The following is a 13,223-nucleotide window of genomic DNA, read 5'->3' on the forward strand; positions in this document are numbered from 1 at the left end:
ATGGAGAATTCACCAACTTCTCACTTGATTTCTAACCTCAGTAAACGTTTTCAAAATGTGTTTATGGTCTCAATCGCTAGTTTAAAGCCTTCTTCAATGCTATTGATGTTCATTTGGGACATTTTGGCCTCCCTGATTTTATATGTGACGATTAAGCAGGGTATGCATTAGGGCGTGGCTACGTCGTGATTGACAGGTTGATTGGTTCACAGGTTCAGGAGGGCGCCTCATGCTCCTCCTGATGCCCATATAAGTAGAATCCCTGTTTTTATTTTTCCCAGCATGCACCTGAAATTTTCAAGATGGCGCTGCTCAGATCCGATACTATTGGCCTCCGAGCAGCAGTCCACAAACCAGTGGGTGACGTCACTGATGTTACGTCCATTTCTTATATACAGTCTATGGTCTGTAATATAGCGTAGTATTTCTTTCACACCGTAGGCAACAACAACAAAGGATATTTAGATATTTTCTAAATGTGGCACAAACATAAAGAAAGTGTTTGCTTGCCTAACCTTGTCAGTCATGTAAGCCTTTCCTTGCAGGTCCTAGAAGAAGATAGTGGTGCTTCAGTTTATAGTGTCAGTGAAGGTGACAATGACAAACTCGTCTTGAAAGTAGAAATGTATCTACCACTACCTCTACAAAACAAATGTTGTTGGATGAAGAAGAGCAGCAGACTGACATTGAGGAGTCATTGTGTGTCTTTGTACTGCAGCATTATTAGCTTGTATCCTTTTTAAATCGACTTGACACTAACGCTCATTTTATGCTCTTCTCTCTTGGCGTCTTTCCATATCATGCATTCATTTTCATCCTTACCTTTCCTCCTTCTCACTAATCACCTCATACCATGCTCCTTTCCCTCCTATTTTTTCTCCCCCTCCTCCTCCTCCTCCTTTTCTCATTCTCACTCTCTGCTTCATTCCCAGCTCATTTCACCTCGTGTTCCTCACCTTTCCCCATTTCTTTTCCTTTTCACATCCTTCTCTTCCTCATCCCCTTCACCTCCCCTTTCTCTCTCTCTCTCTCTCTCTCTCTCTCTCTCAGGTGAGAAGTGTCGGAGCTTCATTGATCTGGCCCCGGCGTCGGAGAGAGGTGAGTAATGACCGTCATTAGGCATCGCCACCACTCCCTACCGCTCCCCACCTGTTCGTCAGAGGGGAAACCAGGAGAAAAAGGAAAATATATGTAATATTGTACTTTTCAGGACTCTGTCAGTGTTTGGAGTCCACAGAAGTTTCACCCACATATACCCTTAGAGAAGAGCAATGTTATTTTTAATGTGATTTTTGCTTCACATCTAGATTTGTTTTTACCCTCAAGGATGTGTATAAACCTGCTACTTTATTTATACGAAAAATACATAAAAATATGTTGTTTTAACATATGGTGCAAGTGCATCATGAGGCTTGGAGATGTAGTGACTACTAGTCAATGATTTGTTAGCCAGCCTGCTCAGGTTAGAAGTGGCCACAAAAGTCACAAAAGCTCCTAGAGCTTCTCATTATTTTGTTTCTACAGTTCTGTGTACTGTTCCCGGAGATTTGTTCACCATTATACATTATTTAGTTGAGTAAAACGTTTTTTAAGAGGGTAAAAGAAGTTCTCAGAGCAAACAAACATTCTCATAAAACTGCTTAATTGGTTACTAATGATAACTTCACACAGGTTTAGTGGTGCACATTTTAAGCAGTTTCTTTAATCGATAGTCGGCCTCGTTTACCATCAATAATGCGTTAATAGTTTAATAACAGTCTCTAAATTAGGACCTTCTAATACATGTGCTCATGGTCATTTTGGAAATGATTGCTTCATTAATAAATAGTAACCTTGATGTCTGCTGTGATTGACAGTTTGCTCCCCGGCTCCAGGGAAACCTGAAAAACTAAAAAGGCCAAAATGACCAACAACATGACAAACACTAACAATGTGCTTATATGGATTATAAGGATTGGCCCACATGCATAATAGCCTGGCCGGGAATCCTGATTAAGTTAATGTGAACATATGGAAGAAAAAAGCCTTTTATCATCTAGAAATAAAAACAGATCAACAATTATATCAATCTTCTTTCAAACACTTGTTATAAAGGCCCAAACATAAAGGCAGCAGTAAGTGCTTAGAGCAGGGGTGTCCAAACTTTTTTCACTGAGGGCCATATACGGCAAAATATACGAGGGGCTGGGCCACTTACTAGAGGTGAGTTATATAGCCTCACATCTATTGTATTAAAGTAAGAAAAATCCTTTAAAAGTTGGTCAAATTTGCTATATTGTTGAATATATTTACAGAAAAAATCAGCCGTCATCAAAGCTTTCCATAAATGGATTTTTATTGTTTTTTTCAGAAAAAGGGTTGGTAGCTAATTCTCAGAACAGCAGCCTCAGATTTCTTCTTAGACAGGATGGTGATCCCATTCACAGTACAGAGAAAGAACCATAAAGGGGAAAATGGGATGGGTACCAGGGTTTCCCACACAAAATGTGTTTGTTAAGGTGGTGGGGAGCAGTGAAACGGAGGGGGGGGGGGGGGGGGGGGGGGGGGGGGGGGGGGGGGGGTTATACATTTTTAGTTTTTGTTGACATTGTCAAAAATGTGATAATTCCACTTAGTTTATTACTGAGGTCGTACTAAGAGGTGGTGGTGTACTTAGGTGCATTATATTGAAAGGTGTTCCTAATATTTTGCCCTCCTCATGTATGTTGATGGAATGGACAAAATATTAAGAACACCATTCAATATAATGCATCCTAATACACCTCAATCACTCAATAATGAACATAAAGCAGAATTTTCACCTTCTTGTTAAAAAATGTAGTATAAGCTTCATAAATGTAGAATTTATAGCAGAGCTGCTGTATTGGATTAAATTAGATTGCACAGGTTAGGCCAGTGAGTCTATCTTATATAGTTAACTTATTCTCTTAACTTTATTTTATAGTAATTACAAGTTATATAGTATTTTACAGTTAAGTAGTGATATTCAGCTTCAGTAGCATCACATTTTTGTTGAATCTGCCTCACTCTCTCTCTTCAGGACTGCTGAATGAGAAAACCTGAAACGTGTTGCTATAGTAACGTCACAGTTACCTGTCTGAGGATTAACGTTGTTAATGATGACATCACATGGCGCTGTTTTCATTAGTTTTTCTGAGCAGGTTCTGCCTCAGATGATGTAGATTTATGTTTTAACCAGCGGTCTGTGTTTGTTTCCTTAAACTTAATATCACTGTTAGCTTGTCTGTGTTATGCTAGCGGGAGGTACAGCGAGAGCTACAGGTGTGTTCAGGGTCGAAGTCAGACAGTCGGACACAGCGGTTCCGGCCAGTCGTCCTGCAGTAAACACCGCTGCAGACGTTGGTTGAACATTAATATACATCGCTGTAAATGTGTGCAGGAATATAAGTGTTGGATTTGCGGGAATCAATTAAATTGTGCGCAATACCTGCAATCCCACGCTGAAATTCAGGCCCTGATCATATATATATATTTATTTTTGTTTTTTATTTTTTATTTTTTTAAGACGTTAGTTAAGGCGGCAGGCGTGTGTTGCTAAGGCGGCCGCCTTAACTGTAAAGTGCTGTGGGAAACCCTGGGTACATTTCAAGCGTGTTATTTAAGTTATTATGCTTAATAACACACGGATACTGTGTAATATATTTTTAACTCACCTAAAACGGGAACGGCATTGCACTCAGTGGGAGCATTGATGCTGCGTTTTGGACTCAAGGATGGCTGGAAGGTCAGGAGTAAACTTGGTGGTTGAGATGCAAAGCAGTGCGGGCCATATTCTATTCTAATTATAAAATTTCCTGCGGGCCAATTAAAAATGGACTGCGGGCCGCAGTTGGCCCGCGGGCCGTAGTTTGGACACCCCTGGCTTAGAGCATGATTTTACCCTGCTAACTGATACGTTTTTTCATTTTTATTATATTAGTCTTTTTTATTTATTTATTTTTTTAGATGCAAATCCCTGCTATTACCAGCAATGTCAGTAACTCACCCAATCATTCTTTCAGTCATTTACTCACACTCTACCCCTAGTGGCGACTCACATACATGGCACTTTGTGTAAGACCCGTTTAACCCTCCTGTTGTCCTCAGGTCAAGAAAGGACAGGAGGAAGGGAGGAAAGAAGGAAGGAAGGAAGGAAGGAAAGGAAGGAAAGGAGTAAGGAGGGATGGAGGAAAAGAGGAAGGGAGGAAGGAGAGAAGGAAGGAAGGAAGGAAGGAAGGAAAGGAGTAAGGAGGGAGGGAGGAAAAGAGGAAGGGAAGAAGGAGAGAAGGAAGAAGGAAGGAAAGAAGGAAGGAAAGGAAGGAAAGGAGTAAGGAGGGAGGGAGGAAAAGAGGAAGGGAGGAAGGAGAGAAGGAAGGAAAGGAGTAAGGAGGGATGAGGAAAAGAGGAAGGTAGGAAGGAAAGGAGTAAGGAGGGAGGGAGGAAAAGAGGAAGGAAGTAAGGAGAGAAGGTAGGGTGGAAGGAGAGGAGGAAGGAAGGAATGAAGGAAGGAAGGAGGAGGGAGCAAAGAAAAAGGGAAGGAGGGGGAGAACGAAGGAAAAATTAAAGAAAGAGGGAGGAAAGAAGGAACAGTCAAAAGAGATGGGGTCGATTTGACCCGGGAGGACAACAGGAGGGTTAATAACTGTTGGTACATCTGAAGTCTTTTATTTGATCTTTCCGAACTCCTCAATCTAAGTTTAAGCCCAAAGTTGTTCCGCCATCTTGAAGGACGTTACATGAGGATATACGAGAGCTCATTGAAGCTCATTTTATTGGCTGACATGTTCTTCTCGGATTGGAAAGTAGTTATTGATTGTATGCTGCAGCTGATTAAACTCAAGTGTATCACTCCCAAGTTTTTATTTGTTTTCTGATTCACCATCTAGTTAAAAATGTGTGTTAATTGTAGGCCTGATCAACGAACCATAAAAGACCATAAACAGCTTTCTTCATTTATTAGAAGGAATATTCTTTTCATGATCTGTTATTTCCCCAATTAACTGTTGATATGGATAAAATTAACATAAAGAAGATTATGTCTAACAGCGAGAAACACATTTTAAATACATTTATATTTTGTATTTCCATTCAGTCACATCAGAGGCTGAAAATCTCTGAGTGCCGGGTTTGATGTGAGTTATATAATTTCCATTTTCCCTGAAACCTTTAGCCTAATGAATAATTTCCAGTGTTCAAAAGACACCCTGGCCATATTCCGGGTTATTTAATAATGAACTCACAATCAGAATATCAATAAATACAGATGCAAATAATGAATAAATAATGACGCACTATGCCGGTAGAAATGGCTCCTCTGCCTCCGAGCAGGACACAGCATGAATACAGAATGCATCTTTTTATTCATGCGCAGGTGTTAAACAGGTAACAAGCTACAGAGATAAAACACAGCTGCTCTGGTAGTGATAACAGTGAGCTTTTATTAGTATTAGCACATGTGTGAAGACACGAACTCTATCAGAAGTCTCCTCAGCTGTTAAAGCTGACTTACAACTGATCCAGCTGCCACCGTAATCAAAAACGGATGTCATTTTACATGATGTTTCAGAGGGAAAGACATCTCATTTCTCTAAAACCATATTTCCGTGTGTCCTCTCGCCTTTTATGGTTTCCTTGCGTCTCTCCGTGCGTCCTTGTTGGGAGGGACTAAGACACAAGTGAGGGAATCGTGGATGCAGTGAAGAGACTTGACACTTACCCTGTGTGTCCTTGTTATTAATCAAAGCAGTTTTTAAGTTTATCACAGTCATGACAAATATAATGTTCATACTTTTCAGTGCACAATTTATATGCCCATCCCTTACAGAAGACATACTTCACCCATTTCTCCCTTGGGACAGAGGAGGCAAAATCTTCACTGCACAAGGCAATCCTCAGAGGAATGATTCGTTTCATTTATATTTTCCTTTGAACTCAAGATCTTTCTTTTTGGCCCTGAGCGTCAGTTTTTCACTTCTCTTCTTCTTTTGACTGGAGTGTCTGTGAAGATGGCACTTGCGCTCTTCTTACTTGTCTTGGCAAAACTCTTAGGTTGTCCTGCCTTTGGGAGGGACCTGACTTCAACAGGGCCGAATGCAGGAGTGGGCTCAGAGGGGGCAGTGGTTGGTTCTGTCAGTTACAGAGGCTGCAGCAAAGTCATTTTCACTTAAAATGTCAATATTGTAGGGCCAGAAGCGATGACTTGATGTCATCAGGGCTTTGCCAACAATGCCAGGTAGGTCATAGATTGTCGCATTGATGCCTGCGTGTGTCTTCATCCAGAGCTAATGGGTGCAGTGATGTGGAAAGGCCAACAGCACAATACCATGTTCCTTGCAAATACTGACGTGGGAAGCGTTGTTATCCAACAAAAGGAAGACCTAGGTCTTCTGCAATAGCTTGGTGTGATTGGCAAAATAGCGTACGAAGACCAACATTCTTCCTCCTGCATCTATCCTGAACCACTGGTTGCACTGACAGATCCAGTGGGTCTGTCATGGATAATGTGTGCATGGAATTTCTTAGATAAGGAAAGGGGTAATAGGAATCCCCTGTGCATTGACCGCAACAGCAACAGTCACGAGGCTACCTCTCTCGCTGGATGTCACGTCTCCAATCTGCTGCAGCCCTTTGGGAGCAATTATCTTTTCTGGAGCTTGCACAGTTATAAGCCCCGTTTCATCCATATTCCAGACATCTTGAGCCTCAAAACCACGCTTGTCATAAGGACCAGGTTATTAAAACAGTGCCCACATTGTGCTTGTTGAAGCATGCGGCCTTGGCCAGACTGGTTGCTTGTGGCTTCCTGAGGGACACTGTAAGGTTACGCTTAAGAAAAGACGTCATCTGGTCTTTTGCTGCCAGCTCTGGGTATGTGCATTACAAAAAATAATTACTTAATTTAAAACTGTAGTGCTCCCGTCTGTCTCTATTCAACAATTGGTCGACAAAATCCAATGTATTCAAGACGGCAAACAGCTACACAACTTCCAGCTTCAATAGAGGAAATAAGTTAGATCAGATTAAAGATGTGTTGGACATATTTAACAGTTCAAACATGACCCATTTTTCATTAACGAAAAGTGCTGCAGCCTTCAACAGTCAATAACACTGAATAAATATAAAACAGTTTAATCTCTCCACAGTGTACTTCAGTCTGATTGGTTTTATATAAAATAATATGCAGCCTTTGCTTTAGCCTCAGATAGCTAACTAAACCAGACAGCCGCCAGACAGCAACTCAGTGGAGTTTTTACAACTTTTTGCTGCAACTTTCTTCTTCCTTGGACAGCAGGGAGGTGCATTTGTCTTACAAGTTGTTCAGCCCTTATGGTTAGCAAGCACACCTGTTACGCCATCTCATGAAACAGTGAAAAGCTCCACCTAGTGGCACAACTGGGTACTATATCAAAGTTATAGTAGATTTTCTGACAGTTACACTGCAGTCAGCTTATTGAAACAAGGTGAGAAATGTATATAGAGATGGATGGCATGAGTGAAGCCATAATATCTGTATTGCCACACGGGCGGCTATGGCTCAGGAGGTAGAGTGGGTGTCCACCAATTGGAAGATTGGCAGTTCGATTGTCGATGTGTCCTTGAGCAAGACACTTAACCCTAAATTGCTCCCGTTGCTGTGCCAACGGTGTATGAATGTGTATGAATGATTAGTTCTCTGATGAGCAGGTTGGCACCCTGCATGGTAGCTCCTGCCATCAGTGTATGAATCTGTGTGAATGGGTGAATGAGAAGTAATGTAAAAGTGCTTTGAGTGGTCATAACGACTAGAAAAGGGCTACATAAGTACAGTCCATTACATAATGACTGGTTGCAGTATGGTTCATATATCCTGCCCCATCCAAACTAGTGGACAGGATATGAACCAAAAAATCAAAGTGAATGTCAAATATATTTTTCCCAAAGATGGTTTCTGTCACTTCGGGTAATTCTTTTCATGTTAATGTATGTTCAGTTTCTAATTTTTCTGTTTTTGATTAGTTATTTGGTGATATAAAAAGGGGATGTGATGTCATAATTGACTGCCACAGAGGTTTGAGGGCAGACGAGCTGACTGACTGTAGCTGCTGATTACAGGCTGGTTTAGCTCCATAGCGGCTCCTGGGTTCACTCGGCTCTTGGTGGCGTGATGGCCAGTCAAGTTTAGGGTGTCGAAAGTCCCACGGACCAACATCCCAATATAAAAATGTTTATATTGAGTTATTGAATATTGTTAGTGTTTTATCAGTACTGACACTACTTATTAGTACTGATACACAATGATGGCGACAAGTTGGGAAAATGTTAATTTAACAGTAAATAAACGTTAAATGAATGAAGTCACTGATAACAGGACTGACACTTGGTAACCATCCCTATTTATACCTGATGAGGTGAAGGATAACTGTACATACTTTCAGTTTCAGTTGTTCATACAATTTACAGACGTGTTACACCTGTCCTTATTCTCACACATTCACACACACACCTGGCTAGTTGCTGCGTTAAGTGGAAGTGATTGTCTGTTTCAGAAATCGACAAACATTGTCCGATGTGATCCGATGAGGGCGTTTTATGTGCTGTTAGACAACACAAGCACTTAATGTGAAGCATCCTGCGTCCTTCGTTGTGATTTTATTGACGGAGGAGGACGATCAAGGGAACTGACATGTATTAATTGATTTTCTCACTCAGTCTTTTTGTAGGTCTTGATTTATGAGACAGCTGCATGTTATTAACGTTTGTGTCGTCCTCCCGGGTCAAATTGACCCCGTCTGTTTTGACTGTTCCTTCTTTCCTTTTCTTCCTCCCTTCCTTCTGTCCTTCTTTCCTCCCTCCCTCCTTCCTTCCTTCCTTCCTTCCCTCCCTCCTTCCTTCCTTCCTTCCTTCCCTCCCTCCTTCCTTCTTTTCTCCCTTTCTTCCTCCCCCTTTCATTCCTTCCCTCCTTTCCTTCCTTCTTCTTCCCTTCCTTCTTTCCTCCCTCCTTCCTTCCTTCCTTCCTTCCTTTCTTCCTTCCTACCTTCCTCCCTTCCTTCCCTCCCTTCTTCCTTCCCTCCTTCCTCCCTCCCCCCTTTCCTTCCTTCTTCCTCCCTTCCTTCCTCCCTCCCCCCTTTCCTTCCTTGTTCCTTCTTCCTCCCTTCCTTCTTTCCTCCCTCCTTTCCTTCCTTCTTCCTTCCTTCCTTCCTTCCTTCCTTCCTTCCTTCCTTCCTTCCTTCCTTCCTCCCTCCCCCCTTTCCTTCCTTCTTCCTCCCTTCCTTCCTCCCTCCCCCCTTTCCTTCCTTGTTCCTTCTTCCTCCCTTCCTTCTTTCCTCCCTCCTTTCCTTCCTTCTTCCTCCCTTCCTTCCTCCTTTCGTTCCTTCTTTCTCCCTTCCTTCCTCCTTTCCTTCCTTCTTTCTCCCTTTCTTCCTCCGTTCCTTCTTCCTTCCTCCCTTCCTTCCTTGACTCGAGGACAACAGGCTCTTTTTTTATTGCTGTGTTTGTACTTATTTTTCTCTTTTAGCACCTTTTCCACCTCAGTCAAGCACAGAAACTCTTTTATATTTAGACATTTTTTGGTATGATGTGCAAAACAGAATATTAGAATATATTTTTGTTTATTAGGACCCTGGATAATGAGAGAATATCTGGGGTAACGCATAAATATTCCTCTTAACTGAAGATAAGAGCAGGTTATTTCTAACAGCACATGGTGTTTATACCCAGCTGCTAATGAAAGGAATATTTGAGTGTCCAGAAGAAAGGGAATATTTCGGTGCATGTGGGTGTAGCCTCTAATTCGCTGTTTCATGCAGAGCAGGTAGTTAATAATGAAAGTTCTCTGACGGTTTCATCTGTTAATGCCATCTGGAAAAAGAGCAGGAGTGTTGCACGGAGCAGCGGTGGATGTTATGATGTATTGAGCAGGGCGACCTTGCTCCTCACACAAGGATACAGTATGTTAATCTCCCGTCCTTTGAGCCCTACATGCTCGCTGCTGGGTTTTACACCACAGCTGCTCCACAGTCGGCTCCAAGTTTGTTGTTAATGAAAACTGAAACCAAAAAAAAATTAATTTGTTTACAAGAAAACATTCAGAGAGCCACCAGGGCTGCAGCCTGGCTTTAGAAATAAAGAGCAGAATACCAAAAAAAGAAGACTAAGCACCTACCAAACATCCAAAAAAACTCAAAAAAATACATTTCATAGTTTGCTTATTACGGTACTTATTTAAGTGTTCAGTAGGAAGTGAAATGGGGACACAATGAATTACAGTTATTACAGAATGAAGCTGATTTACTACAAAGAGCCCTTGTGCTTTATTGTTTTTCTATAACTGATATTCAGTTTGTTTTTTAATACATAAATTACAGATAACAGTAACATTTTAGGAGATTCTTAACTGTAAGCCTCACACATTCTCACACATTTTGAAGCCCCAAGTAACGTCTGCAGGTATTTCTTTCAGGCTTCATTCAGCTCCCACAACCTCCACCAATAAGAGATGCTATTTTTTGTGATTTTCAGTTAATTTATACTGTTATTATGTCAGATATCTATACTTAACATGGTCAAAGTTACAGAATTTGAGGCGAACTTATTTAGTAATTCTACCTGCAAGTCAAAACTCGGGGCTCCAACCAGCCGTGGACGCTTAGTTTGTGAAGGTTTTTCGACTTGATTCCAGATTATAATTGGAAAACTTCACATTTTTAATATGTTCTAGAAAGTAAATCATTAATTGATTAATCTAAATATTAATTGATTGACTCATTAAAATCATTAATTGTAGCCCTGATTTAACTCGGAGTTTCATCCTCATTTCAGAGCTAAATTATTAAAACAATAATCCTGTTAATGAGATTCCCTGTGGGTCTAAATTCTTATTAAATCTGGATTCCTGGATATGGAAACCCTGAGAAAAGGTGTCAAAAAATGTATCACAGGCAGAAACTGTTGACATCATGCACCACTGACACACTTATGAGCACACACATTCACACGAACACACGCGTAGTAATTAAAGGCATAATTATCTCCATTTGAGATGAGGCTCGGTCTGATGAGCTGCTTCCTGTTATCAGTTGTGCAGGCTGAGTCCCTCCGAACACGTTTTATTTACTGTCTTGAGTTTAATGAAGTCTCAGTCAGCTCTGATACATATTCAATAAGACACGAAACGGGGGAGAAAATTGTTTTGGTCAATATGTCAATATTGTAGCACTTTCCCCTTACAGGCATTTTATCCCTTCTGAATCTGTTTCCATTGATTGGCTGGAAATCAAAGCTGCAGCTGATAAAAAAAAAAACCCTGAGAGAGGAGTCAGACTGATGCTGCGCCTTCATTAAAAATCTGATCTGTCAGTCAGTGGAGTCAACATTAACCATGTGGAAAGTGTCTCTTGTTATTGTTAAGAGACCCACTGATCTTCCTTTGCTTTGGCTTGTATCCAAATAAGATAGAAGCTCTGAGTTTTGGGATGTGTGGATCACGGTAAGGTGTCAAGAAATAATTTATGGCTTTAAGCTCTTTCACTTTCCTGTATCTTGAGGGTGTATGAGTCTCATGTAAGATACATGGGTACGAAAATGTATGTCTTAAGGGTATTTGCCATTGGATATACTCATATAACCTGATATGTTTGACCAACTACATTGACCAATCTTCAGTTTCGTGTTGTGTATTATTTCATATTTGTGTTCCACGACAATACTCTGTAGTCATAAACTGTGGCGGATGAGCCGCATTCCTTTGAGAGACTCACAATGAGAGTCTGATGCAACTTAAAATGTGTAAATATCAGGCGGGGAGTTCCGGTCCTCTGAAATGAGGCCAACGCGGAAGAAACTTAAAACTGCATTCTATCAAAAGGCCACCAGGGGGCGACCGTTTTGGTGTCAAAAGGACTTCCTTCTCTATACAAGTCAATGGAGAATTCACCAACTTCTCACTTGATTTCTAACCTCAGTAAACGTTTTCAAAATGTGTTTATGGTCTCAATCGCTAGTTTAAAGCCTTCTTCAATGCAGTATGATGTTCATTTGGGACATTTTGGCCTCCCTGATTTTATATGTGACGATAAAGCAGGGTATGCATTAGGGCGTAGCTACGTCGTGATTGACAGGTTGATTGGTTCACAGGTTCAGGAGGGCGCCTCATGCTCCTCCTGATGCCCATATAAGTAGAATCCGTGTTTTTATTTTTCCCGGCATGCACCTGAAATTTTCAAGACGCCGCTGCTCAGATCCGAAACTATTGGCTTCCGAGCAGCAGTCCACAAACCAATGGGTGACGTCATGGATGTTACGTCCATTTCTTATATACAGTCTATGGTAAATATACATACCTTATTGTTTCAGAACATGTCATTATTTTGAATTCATGGAATAATATGGCAGAGGGTAAATGTAGTGCACTATATAGTAAATAAGGCGTGATAGCAGAGTCTGATGGGAATGTTGTTTGTTTTATTATGTACATATATTTTTGTTATACATATTATGTATAACTAAAATTTTGTCCTGATGGTGGCGCTGCATAAAAAGTTGAAGGAGCATCAAAGTCAGTAGGATTCATCTTCTGAGTGACATGAATGTCTGAACAACATTTTATCACAATCCATTCAATAGTTGTCGAGATATTTCAACGTGAAGCAAAGCAGTGGACCGACATGCTGCTAGCGTTGAAGGAAACGCTGCTCAGTTTACTTCCTGTTTGGTATCCTGAAGGTTTTTCGGCTGCTGAGACTCTGCCGGTTTGCAGCTTCTCCTTCAGACGGCCTGATGTGAGCAGCTGTCACATTAATTTTGCACCTTATCGTAAAGTGGTTGGTGATGCTTTTATCGCTTATGCCTCCAGTGGTTTCTGCTTGTCGTCTCACTCCTCTCAGCCTCATTTCTCTTTACTGGCTTTCCTCTGCCCTCCAACTTATTGTTTTATCATTAAAACAACCCAAAAAAAACCGGCTTTATTTCATATTTTTCTCTTGGATTTGGTCAGATTCATCACCACTCCTCTGACTGTCTGTCTGTGTCTGGTTTCATAAAGCAGTCTATTTTTATGCTGCATTCACAGTCCCATGGGAAACACTGTAGATTAGAGCTTCCAGCCTGTGCATCATTTCATGTCGTACTCTGACTGGTGTGTTTAATCGATGCTGGATGATGACGTGTAGCAGCAAGTCTGATTCGGAGAATTTGGTCTTAAATTTATCTTTGTCAGACGGTTACCTCAGATTGCCTTTTTGGACGAG

General features: G+C 41.1%; 1 protein-coding gene across 1 annotated transcript in view; it reads left to right on the forward strand.

Moving 5' to 3' along the window:
- The window catches only part of gsg1l (gsg1-like), a 40,109-nt gene that overhangs the window by 13,995 nt on the left and 12,891 nt on the right, over positions 1–13,223 (forward strand). Inside the window, 1 exon segment of the mRNA XM_062439053.1 lies at positions 1,051–1,098. Within this exon segment, the coding sequence (XP_062295037.1) occupies positions 1,051–1,098 (48 nt within the window).

The sequence above is a fragment of the Scomber scombrus genome, chromosome 18 (assembly GCF_963691925.1).
Source record: "Scomber scombrus chromosome 18, fScoSco1.1, whole genome shotgun sequence".
Lineage (NCBI taxonomy): Eukaryota > Metazoa > Chordata > Actinopteri > Scombriformes > Scombridae > Scomber > Scomber scombrus.